This window comes from Capricornis sumatraensis, chromosome 1, assembly GCF_032405125.1.
Source record: "Capricornis sumatraensis isolate serow.1 chromosome 1, serow.2, whole genome shotgun sequence".
Taxonomy (NCBI): domain Eukaryota; kingdom Metazoa; phylum Chordata; class Mammalia; order Artiodactyla; family Bovidae; genus Capricornis; species Capricornis sumatraensis.
The window spans coordinates 201,957,651-201,970,532 of record NC_091069.1 but is presented as its reverse complement, the minus strand read 5'-3'; the positions used below and the strand labels follow the sequence as shown (position 1 = coordinate 201,970,532).

The 12,882-nt window shown below is 39.2% G+C and overlaps 1 protein-coding gene across 2 annotated transcripts in view; it reads right to left on the bottom strand.

Annotated features, from left to right (window-relative positions):
- The window catches only part of PLD1 (phospholipase D1), a 130,492-nt gene that overhangs the window by 88,805 nt on the left and 28,805 nt on the right, over nucleotides 1-12,882 (bottom strand). For both annotated transcript variants that reach the window (XM_068992503.1, XM_068992582.1), the window contains exon 11: nucleotides 2,902-2,983. In XM_068992503.1, coding sequence (XP_068848604.1) covers nucleotides 2,902-2,983 — 82 coding nt within the window. The remainder of the gene's footprint in view (nucleotides 1-2,901; nucleotides 2,984-12,882) is intronic.

Genomic DNA, 12,882 nt, shown 5'->3' with positions numbered 1-12,882 from the left:
GAAGAGAAATTCTATTAAATGCACCACTGAGAAATTAATATTTAATAGTATTACTCTTTCCTTAGGAGATTTAAAAAATCATTACATGTAATTTAAAAATTACAAGTTTCAAAAAAGCAGATGAAATTGAAACAAAGCACCATTATCAGTCAGCAATATTTATTTGGCCATGATATTTACCTGATACCTCACAGGGTTCATGGGCCATAAAAGCAAAGAGAAATCACGACAGTGGTAGAAAAGGGACCTGGACAGGTACGCTGAGGGGAATAAACATACACACACCAGCCAACACGGAGTGGAGGACCAGACTTGCAGGGCCTTTCTCCTGAGCCCTGCTCTGGAAAAAAATTACTAGCTTTCTGGAGCATACTTAGGTGTCCTGCAGGTACCTCATAGTCGCATGATCTAAAATGTAGCTCTCTGACCCTGGGTTCTTCCCACTTCCTTCCTCTGCCACATTCACTCTACCAACACACCATTTTGATCAGATCACCCTTCGTCCATCACACCTCCCACTGTTTTTCCATGAAGTTCAAACCACTGGCTTGGTTCCAAAGCCTCCCCATCCCAACTGCTTTTTCAGCTTGATGCCCCATCCTACATATGCTAACACTCATATACCATCAACCTTGTCACCTCACTGTGATGGACAAGGACTTAGAATTCCTGCCTCCAGAATGTTTCCTCATCACAGTTCCTATACCTAGAAATCTCTTCTGTTAAAATTTTTGGCCCATCTTGAATGCTCTAAACCCTTCATGCTGTGAGGGGCTTCCACACCAGACCTACCCAATGCTCTCCCTCCTGCTTTGAATCTTGGCACTGACTCTGCACCCAGCTGACTTCTATATAGATCTTTAAGCTCCTTCAGGTCGAGAATCGGGTCTTTCATCTTTGTACATGCTAACATGATTAGCCAGTGCCCTAACGTAGCAGGCATTCAACAGAAACACATCAGCTGAAACCTAAAAGAGTAAAGCATTTGATAAGCACGTGAAGGGAAGATTTACTGGTATGACTGATGACTGGAAGGGCAAAGCTGGAAAAATGGATTAGAGTGGCATTTCTGGAGTTTATTTCTGGAGGAGAAATAGGAGAGGTGCTATTTCACAGAGAAAAACATGGAGAAAGTTATAGCCCATTCAATACGTAGAAAGACGTCTGGTAAGGCTAGGGCTGAGCCCAGGATGCGAGTCCTTCAGCAAGCCCTCCCAGGGGCAGGGATGGGGTCCTAGTCACACACATGACATTCTTAGTTATTAGCATAGGACCAGATGCAGAGGACACACTCAGTAACTGTATGCTGGATTATGTAATGAATATGCAAAGAATACATGTAAGACTAGAATTTCCAATTTTGTGAATGGAAGTCTCTTGAGATAACAGACAGACTAGCCTAGAAAATGATGCTTTGGTAGAACATGTGTCAGAAATAAAGAAAATCAACTTCTTTTGCCTTGAACATCAGCAGTGAGGAGTGCCTATACCTACCCCTGGATATCCTAAACTAAATGCATGGGGAAAAGACATGGAAAAAAGGGGGAAAGGTGAGTGAGGAGAGGGGTATGGGAATGGAGAGGGTGGGAAAAAAGAAATGAGTGATGGCTGTGAGAAATAGAAAATGCTGACCTCAATTACTCAGGATCTGCAAATTCTGCTTGAATGTTTAATTACAGAACTTAAAAAATTAAGACAGTTTCAAATAATAGTAAAAAGGCTTTGATGCTGTTGTTTAGTCACTAAGTCAAGTCTGACTCTTTGTGACCCCATGGACTGTAGCCCGCCAGGCTCCTCTGTCCATGAGATTATCCAGGCAAGAATACAGGAGTAGGTTGCCATTTCCTTCTCCAGGGGATCTTCCTGACCCAGGGATTGAACCCATGTCTCCTGTGTTGGCAGGCGAATTCTTTAACCACTTAGCCACCAGGGAAGCCCAATAAAAAGGCTGCTGCTGCTGCTGCTGCTAAGTCACTTCAGTCGTGCCCAACTAGCACTCCCTAATTTGGACATGATTAATAACAAAGTTAGATCCATCCTAATTCAACTTAATTTAACTTGAGGGTCAACCACATAAAAAGATTAATTGTTATTGTTTTCTGTTGTTTTAGTCACTAACTCGTGTCCAAGTCTTTCATGTCCCCACGGACTGTAGCCTACAAGGTTCCTCTGCCCATGGAATTTCCCAGGCAAAAATATTGGAGAAGGGTGCCTTTTTCTTCTCCAGGGGATCTTTCCAACCCAGAGATTGAACCCACCTCTCATGCATTGTAGGCAGATTCTTTATTGCTGAGCCACTGGGGAAGCCCAAAAATTCATTAGAAATATGAATGCAAAGTAGTCATTGGTGAGCCTATACTGCTTCAGTTATTTACTTTTTATAACAGAAAGAGCACAATCAATGCTCTCCCAGAATTTATAGCGTCAATTACCATAAACTGTTTCCAAACTGGAACCAGTGGTTTTTTATGACCTTCCTTTGATATTCTTCAACATCCGCTTGACCCCATCTGACTGAAATTATTCTCAGATGACTTTGTCTTTTGCTCGAATGACAAATAATGAAAAAAATAAAATGCTATATTTCCTTTTATCATTTATTATTCAATGATGAAATTTCATTACAATTTTTGCTTATAAAATTAACTGCCCATAACTGATTATAAAACAAAAAAAAAATAGAGCTGCTAGTATAATTCATGCTGTGAATTAGGTGAAAATAGTTATGTTTCAACAGTAATGGGAAAAAAAAATAACAAAATAAACTTGAAAATAGTAAGTATTCTTTTGTCAAATTCTAAAGAAAAATGTTATAAGTGTATATGAAGGGCTTTAAAAAAAGGCATTTCAGAGGCAATAAACATTTAAACAATTATATCAGCATGTTAGTAAAGTACATACTGCTTTTCGCTTAAGAATGCAGTCCAACCTCCAACGATTTCCTTCAACCACCGGACGTTTCAGGAAGATTTCTGGACTCAACCTGAAATCACAAAACCAAGATTTCAAAAAACTAAAACAAAATATTCAGTTCTGATTGTGTCATAGGAAGCAACAGTAATTTTAGCCCGAATGCTATTATCATCCTCCACTGTGGCAAGTCACCCAAAGTTCTCTATGAGTCCATGTACAACTTCATACTGGAACAACAACCTTTATCCAAAAAAAAAAGGCAGTCTCCATTTCTCTGTTACTCACATATCATACATACACACACTTGCAGATACTATTGACTGTCTGCCCAACAACCATTGTCACCTTTTCCTTCCTTGGTATTAGGGCCTACCTCCCATGACTAAATGTGAATATTCTGAATAATTGCTTCCTCACTCTTGTGTTTAGCTCCAGTTTATAAAGTAACACAATCCTGCACAATGAGATATATGAGGAAGTACACAGACAACATCCACTGGATCATCGAAAAACATCTATTTCTGCATTATTGACTATGCCAAAGCCTTTGACTGTGTGGATCACAATAAACAGTGGAAAATTCTGAGAGAGATGGGAATACCAGACCACCTGACCTGCCTCTTGAGAAATCTGTATGCAGGTCAGGAAGCAACAGTTAGAACTGGACATGGAACAACAGACTGGTTCCAAATAGGAAAAGGAGTGCGTCAAGGCTGTATATTGTCACCCTGCTTATTTAACTTCTATGCAGAGTACACCATGAGAAACGCTGGACTGGAATAAACACAAGCTGGAATCAAGATTGCCAGGAGAAATATCAATAACCTCAGATATGCAGATGACACCACCCTTATGGGAGCAAGTGAAGAGGAACTCAAAAGCCTCTTGATGCAAGTGAAAGAGGAGAGTGAAAAAGTTGGCTTAAAGCTCAACATTCAGAAAACGAAGATCATGGCATCTGGTCCCATCACTTCATGGGAAATAGATGGGGAAACAGAGGAAACAGTGTCAGACTTTATTTTGGGGGGCTCCAAAATCACTGCAGATGGTGACTGCAGCCATGAAATTAAAAGACACTTACTCCTTGGAAGAAAAGTTATGACCAACATAGATAGCATATTCAAAAGCAGAGACATTACTTTGCTGACTAAGGTCCATCTAGTCAAGGCTATGGTTTTTCCAGTGGTCATGGATGGATGTGAGAGTTGGACTGTGAAGAAGGCTGAGCGCTGAAGAATTGATGCTTTTGAAGTGTGGTGTTGGAGAAGACTCTTGAGAGTCCCTTGGACTGCAAGGAGATCCAACCAGTCCATTCTGAAGGAGATCAGCCCTGGGTGTTCTTTGGAAGGAATGATGCTAAAGCTGAAACTCCAGTAATTTGGCCACCGCATGCGAAGAGTTGACTCATTGGAAAAGACTCTGATGCTGGGAGGGATTGGGGGCAGGAGGAGAAGGGGACGACCCAGGATGAGATGGCTGGATGGCATCACGGACTCAATGGACGTGAGTCTGAGTGAACTCCGGGAGTTGGTGATGAACAGGGAGGCCTGGCGTGCTGCGATTCATGGGGTCGCAAAGAGTCAGACACGACTGAGCAACTGAACTGAACTGAACCGAACACAGACAATGAGATGTATGAGGCGGTAAATAGAAAAAGTTCTTCCTCCAATGAAAGGAAGAGACACACAGGCACACATACAAAACCCCAGGGAAAGCGGCTCCGGGATGGATGCTGTATGGGGGCATGATGCTCAGATAGCTGCAGCCACACTGAAATTCTAAGGGCAAAGCCACAACCCTAACATCACTGGAGAACTTCACCAACTCTAGTACTGCCTAACTTTAATGATTTTTTTTATGTGGACCATTATTAAAGTCTTTATTGAATTTGTTACCATATTGCTTCTGTTTTATGTTTCGGATTTTGGCCATGAGGCATGTGGAATCTGAGCTTCCTGACCAGACATTGAACCCAAACCCCCTGCATTTTGGAAGGCAAAGTCCTAACCACTGGACCACCAGGGAAGTCCCTAGTACTGTCTAACTTTAGAATTCTCATTCAATGAGAGAAATAAATCCTAACTGTTTAAGTTAATTTCAGTTGAGTATTCTAACAACCCAGGCCAAAAGTGTTCTAATTGATAAACATGAACACTGACTTCCTATACCAAGGAGCAGTGTCCTTGGGAACCTGGGCTTTCCGAGCAGGGAAGAAAGCAGGCTTGCTGATAGATAGGTAAGCTTTTCCCACTGTGAGAATGGACCCCTGGCTTCTTCGTAGTAATGCCATGGGCAGCACAGTACAAGAGAGTCACTTTTTCCCTCAGGGTTAGGTTCAAAGTCATTGCCTGACTTAAACTGGTAAGTAGTGTGCTAAGCTGCTAAGTCCCTTCAGTCGTGTCTGACTCTGTGTGACCCCATAGATGGCAGCCCACCAGGCTCCCCCGTCCCTGGGATTCTCCAGGCAAGAAGACTGGAGTGGGTTGCCGTTTCCTTCTCCCATTTCTCTTCTGTAATGGGAAAAACAAACAAAAAAAGCAATAAAGTTTCATCTGCTGAAATGCTAGACCTGGAGGAGCAGGGTAACCTGTGTAAGGATCAAAGTCTTACAGAACGTAGGGTGAAGTAGTGCCTTGCCAGGGGGTCTTCAAAGCATGGGAAAACCACAGGGCTTTAAGGAGCTAAGGAGATTAAAAGAAATAATTTTACGCTCTACTAAATTCAGTTAAAGAAAATAAAAATCCAGAGAAAAAGTATCTAAAAGAAACTTGCATTGGATAAGATAAATAAGGAAACAGATAATAGAGGGGTATGCTACTGCTGCTAAGTCACTTCAGTTGTGTCTGACTCTGTGTGATCCCATAGACAGCAGCCCACCAGGCTCCCCCGTCCCTGGGATTCTCCAGGCAAGACCACTGGAGTGGGTTGCCATTTCCTTCTCCAATGCACGAAAGTGAAAAGTCAAAGTGAAGTCGCTCAGTCGTGTCCGACCCTCAGCGACCCCATGGACTGCAGCCTACCAGGCTTCTCCATCCATGGGATTTTCCAGGCAAGAGTACTGGAGTGGGGTGCCATTGTGTATACAGTGTAAATATTTACATATTTAGCTTAAAATAGGAAACAACTTGAACAAAAAATACAGCAACTGACAGGAAAAGATCTAAGATGAATTAAAAACAAATCTGTTTTAAATAGAAAAGTGTGTCACTGAGCGCTGCTAGTTCACGGAAAGTAGGACATACCCAACAACATATATGTGCTTGCAATTTTCAATGCACACATTAATTATGGGCTCAGAGGGCTTCAGTGTGGCGGCCATTTTCAGGTCTATACTCTGTAATTAAGTCTTTATCATTTTTTTTAAAATCTAAAAACACTGTGTACCCTGTATGCAGAAGATTCTACTAGATACTTTGGAGGATCTTAGGCAGGCTCTCAAGGAAATCTCGATTTTGAGCATAATGTATGAAAAGATAAAAATAGTCACGCTATGAAAAATGACAATCATGCTATAAACAAATGGCAAGTACAGTACAGCTATGACTCACAAGCATCATTATGTCAGGATCTTAACTAAGTAATTATTAGCTAAGCAAAATTCAAAAGAATTGTGTAACACTACATTTCATTGGGTTTTGGACAACAGTGAATGTAAGATGCATATTACTGTGTGTACCAGTAAGAAAGAAAAAATGATGACAGCTATAAGATGTTAATGAGTGTGAGATGCATTCCAAATTCAGAGATGTTAAAAAGTACTTCTAAGTAAAGGCTCTTCTTAGAAGATTTTATAGTTTTAAATGCTCATATGAGAAAGAAAATGTTTAAAATAAATCATCAGAACGTTCATCTTAAGAAAATAGAAAAGAGAATAAATTAAGAAAAAGTAAGAAGAATGGGAATAATAGATAAGAATAGACCTTAATGCAACATAAAACAGAAAAACAACAAACTCAATAAAACCAAAATCTAATTCTTTGAAAGATTAATAAAACTGACAAACTGGCTAGATTAAAAAAGAAAAAGAGAGTTGATTATTTTGTGGGAAGAAACAGTACCAATTCTTCCAAGATTCACTTGGGAAACAAAGGCAGGGAAAACATATACTTACTCATATAATGAGGCTAGCATTATCCTAATATAAAAACCAAAAAAGAGAATCTAAGAAAAGAAAATATTAAGTACAATATCCCTAACGATCACAGAGGTAAAAATCTCTACCAAAGCTTCATAACTTATAAAAAGGATCATGACAAAATGGGGTTATTCCTAAGAATGCAAGGTTGGTTTAAAATCAATCAATATAATTCAGCACATTAATAGAAAACAGAAAGATTATATCAATATATGCAGAAAAAAAGTCTTGACAAAATTCCATACCCATTTAGCATAAAAACTCTCAATACATTTTAAGTAGAAAGGAATTTCCTCAAAGAAAAGTCATCTATTTAAAAATATACCTGAAGCGTATAATAAAAGACTGAAAGCTTTTCATCTAACACTGAGAACAAGAAAGATGTCCATTCTCACTACTTCAATTCAACATTTTACTGACGATGCTAGCCAAGACAATAAGGCGAAAGAAAGAAAGGAAGAGAAAAAATAAATACAAAGCATACAGATTATAAAGGAAAAAGGAAAACTGTCATTATTCACACACCATATGTTCATCTATGGGGAAAAATCCTAAGGCATCTACAAAACAGTTACTCGCACTAGTAAGTGAACTAAGCAAGACTGTAGTAGGTAAGATCAGTATTAAAAAATCAACTGTATTTCCATATGCTGGCAGCAAATAAATGGAACATGAACTTTTAAAAATACCATTTACAAAAACATAAAAAACATGAATTACTTGGTGATAACTGCAAGTATGTGGAAAGTACAAAACATTGATGAGAAAATTTAAGATCTAAAAAAAAATGGAGAGATACAGAGTATTCATGAATTGGAAGACTCAATATTGAGAACGAACACATTTGTTCTTGACATATCTTCTAGTGAGTAGTGGTTTTACTGTTCTTTTCCCTCTGATTTCTCAGTTGGGAAGAGAACTGGAAATGGGCATTGGCACAGGCAGAGAGAGCCTCAGAAGTCCTCTGGTTAAGGCTTGAGGAAAGGAAGAGTGGGACCTTCTGGCAGTGCTAGCGGTGGCAGGGACTGGGCCACAGGCATCAAAAACCCTGAGGAAGTGGAATTTTCCCTCCCAAAGGAAGAAATGTGGTTCCAAGAGGATGACACAAATATTCATTGCCTGGCTCTGGATACAAAGTATCATTGCAGAAACTGTGTAACAGAGCAGGGCACATTTCTCTCAATAGCCAGAAGACTGAAAAGGGAAGCAACAGGCAACCCACAAGTAGTGGGCAGATCATGGAGGGAAAGGAGCTCAGAAAAGTAATGCTATATAAAGTTGTTTATGAACTTCTAGCTCACTCCCAAGCTGCACACACATAAATTTGATCCTAAATATTATATAGAAGAATTTGAGAACTGAAATAAGAAACAAATCACTGCCCAAATTTGCCATTAGGTGGAGAACATGGGGGACAGATCTGGACAGCACTGCAAAGGATTTAAAAAGAAAGATGTCACCAAAGACACACAGATAGAAGACTAGCTGGAACATTCTGCATGGACCTAATGGACCACTTTCCTGCTAAAACAGAAATACCAGTATTTTCTGTAAGATTTAAACAAGACCCAGAGTCATAATATTCAAAGCTTCCAGAATACATGAAAAAGTACTTGGCATACCAAAAAAAAAAAAATCAGAAAAATCTCAACTTGCAGGAAAGCCATTCAACAAATGTCAATTCCAAAATGATATGCTGGAATTATTTAATATAATTCTTTGCTAGATATTATAAAAATATTTCAACAAGTAAGGGTGAACACTCTTAAAATGAATAGATGGTCAAAAAGTCTCAGCAAAGAAATAAAGATATAAATAAAAGCCAAAGAGAAATTTTCAAGCTGAAAAATACTACAATAATCAAACTCTCAGTGAATAGGGTCACTAGAACAGAGGTGACAAAGGAAAGAATCCATGAACTTAGAGAGAGATAAAGAAAAATTATCCAATTTGAGTAACAAAAGATTTTTCAAAAAATTAACAAAGCCTGAAAGACCCATAGGACAACACAAAAAGATACTGATTTGTGTCATCAGAGACTCAAAAAAAGAGGAGAAAGAGGGAAATGCATGAAAAAAGTTTGAAGAAATGATGGCTGAAAATTTCTCAAATTTGATGAGTGACATAAACCTACAGATTCAAGAAACTCAGTGAACTCCAAACAGGATAAATTCAAACACCACAATCAAATTGCTGAAACCTAATGACAGGAAGAAAATATTAAAAGCACTCAGAAGAAAAACAATGCATTATATAAGAGGGGAACAATAAATCAAAATGACCATGAATTTTTCATCAGAAAACACTGAGGCCAGAATGAACTGGAGTAAATGGTAACTAGAATGCATAAAGATCTTCTGCAATTCAGTAATAGGAAGACAATCCAATAAAAAAAAGAAGAAAAATAAGATTTGAACATTCCTCCAAAAAAAACTCAACAGATGTCCAAAAGTCACAGGAAAATATGCTTGCCATGAAAAGACATGCTAATACAACTTAAAATCACGAGAGACTATTGAATACCCTTTGGAATGGCTAACATTAAAAAAGAATGATGCTGGGGAAAATTGAGGGCAGGAGGAGAAGGGGGCAACAGAAGATGAGATGGTTGGGTGGTGTCATCAACTCAGCAGACATGAGTTTGAGCAAACTCTGAGAGACAGTGAAGGACAGGGAAGCCTGGTGTGCTGCAGTCCATGGTGTTGCAAAAAGTCAGACACGACTTAGTGACTGAACAACAACAACGAAAAAGACTCACAACAGCAAGTGCTCGCAATGATGAGGAGGGATGAAATTCCCAAACACTGTTAGTATACGCACTTCAGAAAACAGATCGACAGTTTCTTAGTGAAAGTCGCTCTTAGTATTGATATAATGCAATAACTTGAATTTACTTTTTAAGATAAGGGTTATCAAATTATGCACCATGAATCAAATTTGGTCCACTGCCTCTTTTAGTATGGCCCATGAGCTGTTACATTTTTAAAGGTTTATTAAACACACACACACTTGCACAAACAAGAATATGCATCAGAGACTATATGTCACCTGAAACAACTGAAATATTTACTTTCTGGCTCTTTACAGAAAATGTTCGCCAACCCTGTTGAAAGTCAGAAGCTTTTGGACTTTTGGGGTCATAAGCCACAGGAATACATTATGTATTCATCCCAGTATTTTCATCCATCCGTCTACCTACCTACCTACCTATCAATCAGTCTTCTACTGACTACTGAAATAAAAGTTGCACAAAATAATACCCCTAACTTCCACTGAGGGCTTCCCTTGTGGCTCAGAAGGTAAAGAATCCACCTGCAATGTGGGAGACCTGGGTTCGATCCCTGTGTTGGGAGGATCCCTTGGAGAAGGGAAAGGCTACCCACTCCAGTATTCTGGCCTGGAGAATGCCATGGGCTGTACAATCCATGGGTTCACAAAGAGTAGGACACGACTGAGCGATTTTCACTTTCATTTTTCCACTTAAGCTGCAACTCTCATTTGTCTTCTTTCCTACCTTTTCTTATTGCATTATTTCAATAAAATTCTAACTATAACTTACTACCTCTCTGCCTAAAATATTCACCTATCTTTATCTGGACAGCTCCATCACCCAGGACTCAGGCCAGCCTCCTCTCCTGTGAAGCTTCCACAGCTCCTGCAGGCTCAGTCACTGCCCCTTCCTCTGAGCTTCCCCCAACCCCACCCTCACCCTGTGCCTTCTGCTATGCTGATCTTCACCACTGAAGTGAAGAAGTAAAGTTGCTCAGTCGACTTCTCTGGAGAAGGCAATGGCAACCCACTCTAGTACTCTTGTCTGGAAAATCCCGTAGATGGAGGAATGTGGTAGGCCCCAGTCCATGGGGTTGCAAAGAGTTAGACACAACTGAGCGACTTCACCACTGAGCAGGCCCCAATCTGTTGTCCTGCACATAATTTCCTGACTGTGTATTGTCCAGGGTAGGGGCTGCTTTTCATTCATCATTCTGGACATGTGCCTGTCACATAGTGGCTGCTCATTAAGTATCTCAGAAATGAATGAGTAAATAAATTAACAAATGAAAGAATGGGTAGTTAAATGAATTAACGAACAAAAGAACTAAGCACTTCTAGGTCCCAGGTTGTTTCTCATTTCATTAAATCTGCCTTTTAGTTCAGTTCAGACACTCAGTCGTGTCTAACTCTTTGTGACCCCATGGACCACAGCACGCCAGGCTTCCCTGTCCATCACCAACTGCCGGGGATTGCTCAAATCTGCCTTTGCTTGCATATTAATTGTTTCAAAAAGAAAGTAACACAGTTTTCACTCATGTATGTGATGTCTCTTGATTTAGATTAGAAGCTTCTAAAGGGCATGTGCATCTTCTCACTATGCTTTTCATTCTCTCAGATCCAGATATATCAGGGTGTGATAAAGTTTCTGAATGCTCACTTTTGCAATATAATTGTACAACAATTTTCTTCACTTGTTTTGAGGGAAGGTTCTGCAAAGGTTTTATTTCAAAGAGAGTGTTGTAATAAGATGTTATCCTAGCATAGTCATGAAAAAGAAATAACCTGCTGATTTATTTTTTTTGGCTGACAGAAGAAACATTTAACATTCCATCTCTTTAGATGTTTAAATGACAGCCTATATTTCAGTGTTCAGAACCTTCAAAACATCTATTATTTGCTTGTGTAAAACATGATAACATGGACTCAATGGAAATGCTATTTACAGTCTCTTTCATGTCCTAGTCAAACTTTCAGAAATACTTTTTAAAGGAAGATACCTACTACATTAAGCTTGAACCTATTCTCATAAGTGTGTAGAAAGTATTCAATCAAGAAATAGCTCATAAGCATGAAACTTTCTTTTATTTCTGGTAGCTGACTTGAAGAGATAAAATTTGGCAAGAATAAAAGGACAAAGATTAAGCTCCTGCATAAATGTGAGAATAAACAGAAGCACAGACGCACTGATTATCACAAGCCTTATCTGCTGACTTTAGATCAATGGTTCTCAACCAAGAGGGGCTGTGCGCCCCAGGGGACATTTGATGACGTCTGAAGATATTTTGGTTATCTCAATTGGGACCTTGCTACTGGTATCAAGTGGACAAAAGCCAGAGATGCTGATGGTTCTAAACACCCCACAATACAAAGAACAAGCCCTCGCAATAAAGAATTATCTGGCTCCACACGTCAGTAGTGCCAAGGTTGGGAAAGCATGCCCTAGACTTAAACATTTCCTCATCACTGAGGTAAAACAGTACAAAAAGATGAGTTCACATTCCTAATTACTCTCCTTTCCCCCCAAAACCTAGAGTTAGGAAGAAATGAATTATGATGCTATTTTCATAGTTCAATAAAGATAGCATTTGGAAAGAAATAGGAGAGGGAAAAATGGGGGTGGGAGGAGCATTTTAAGCAACTAAGTTCTTAGAAGGAAAACACATTTTAGACATTTTCATTTCCATTGTAGGAAATGTTAGCATCAGCAATGGGTTTTAACCATCCAGGCAGATGGGTTATTGGAACTAAAGTCATACTACAAGGCCTACACCTACTCCAGGAGTAAAATTTCCCAAAAGCTAAGTGAATTTTAGATACAAGAGACTTGCAATGGCTTTAATGAGCATTTTAACTCTCATGGATGATTTTAAAGGGGATTAGAAAGTTGAAATCTGATGCATCTCTAGAAAAGCTAACCAGGCTTAGTCATTACAAAGGATATTTTAATACTAATAGGTAAATGGAAATATTCCAGTTTCAAAGGGACAATTCAGAGGAAGTGTATTCACTGGACCTTGTGACAGACATACCAGCATCATGGAAGATATCCAAGGAAGACTATT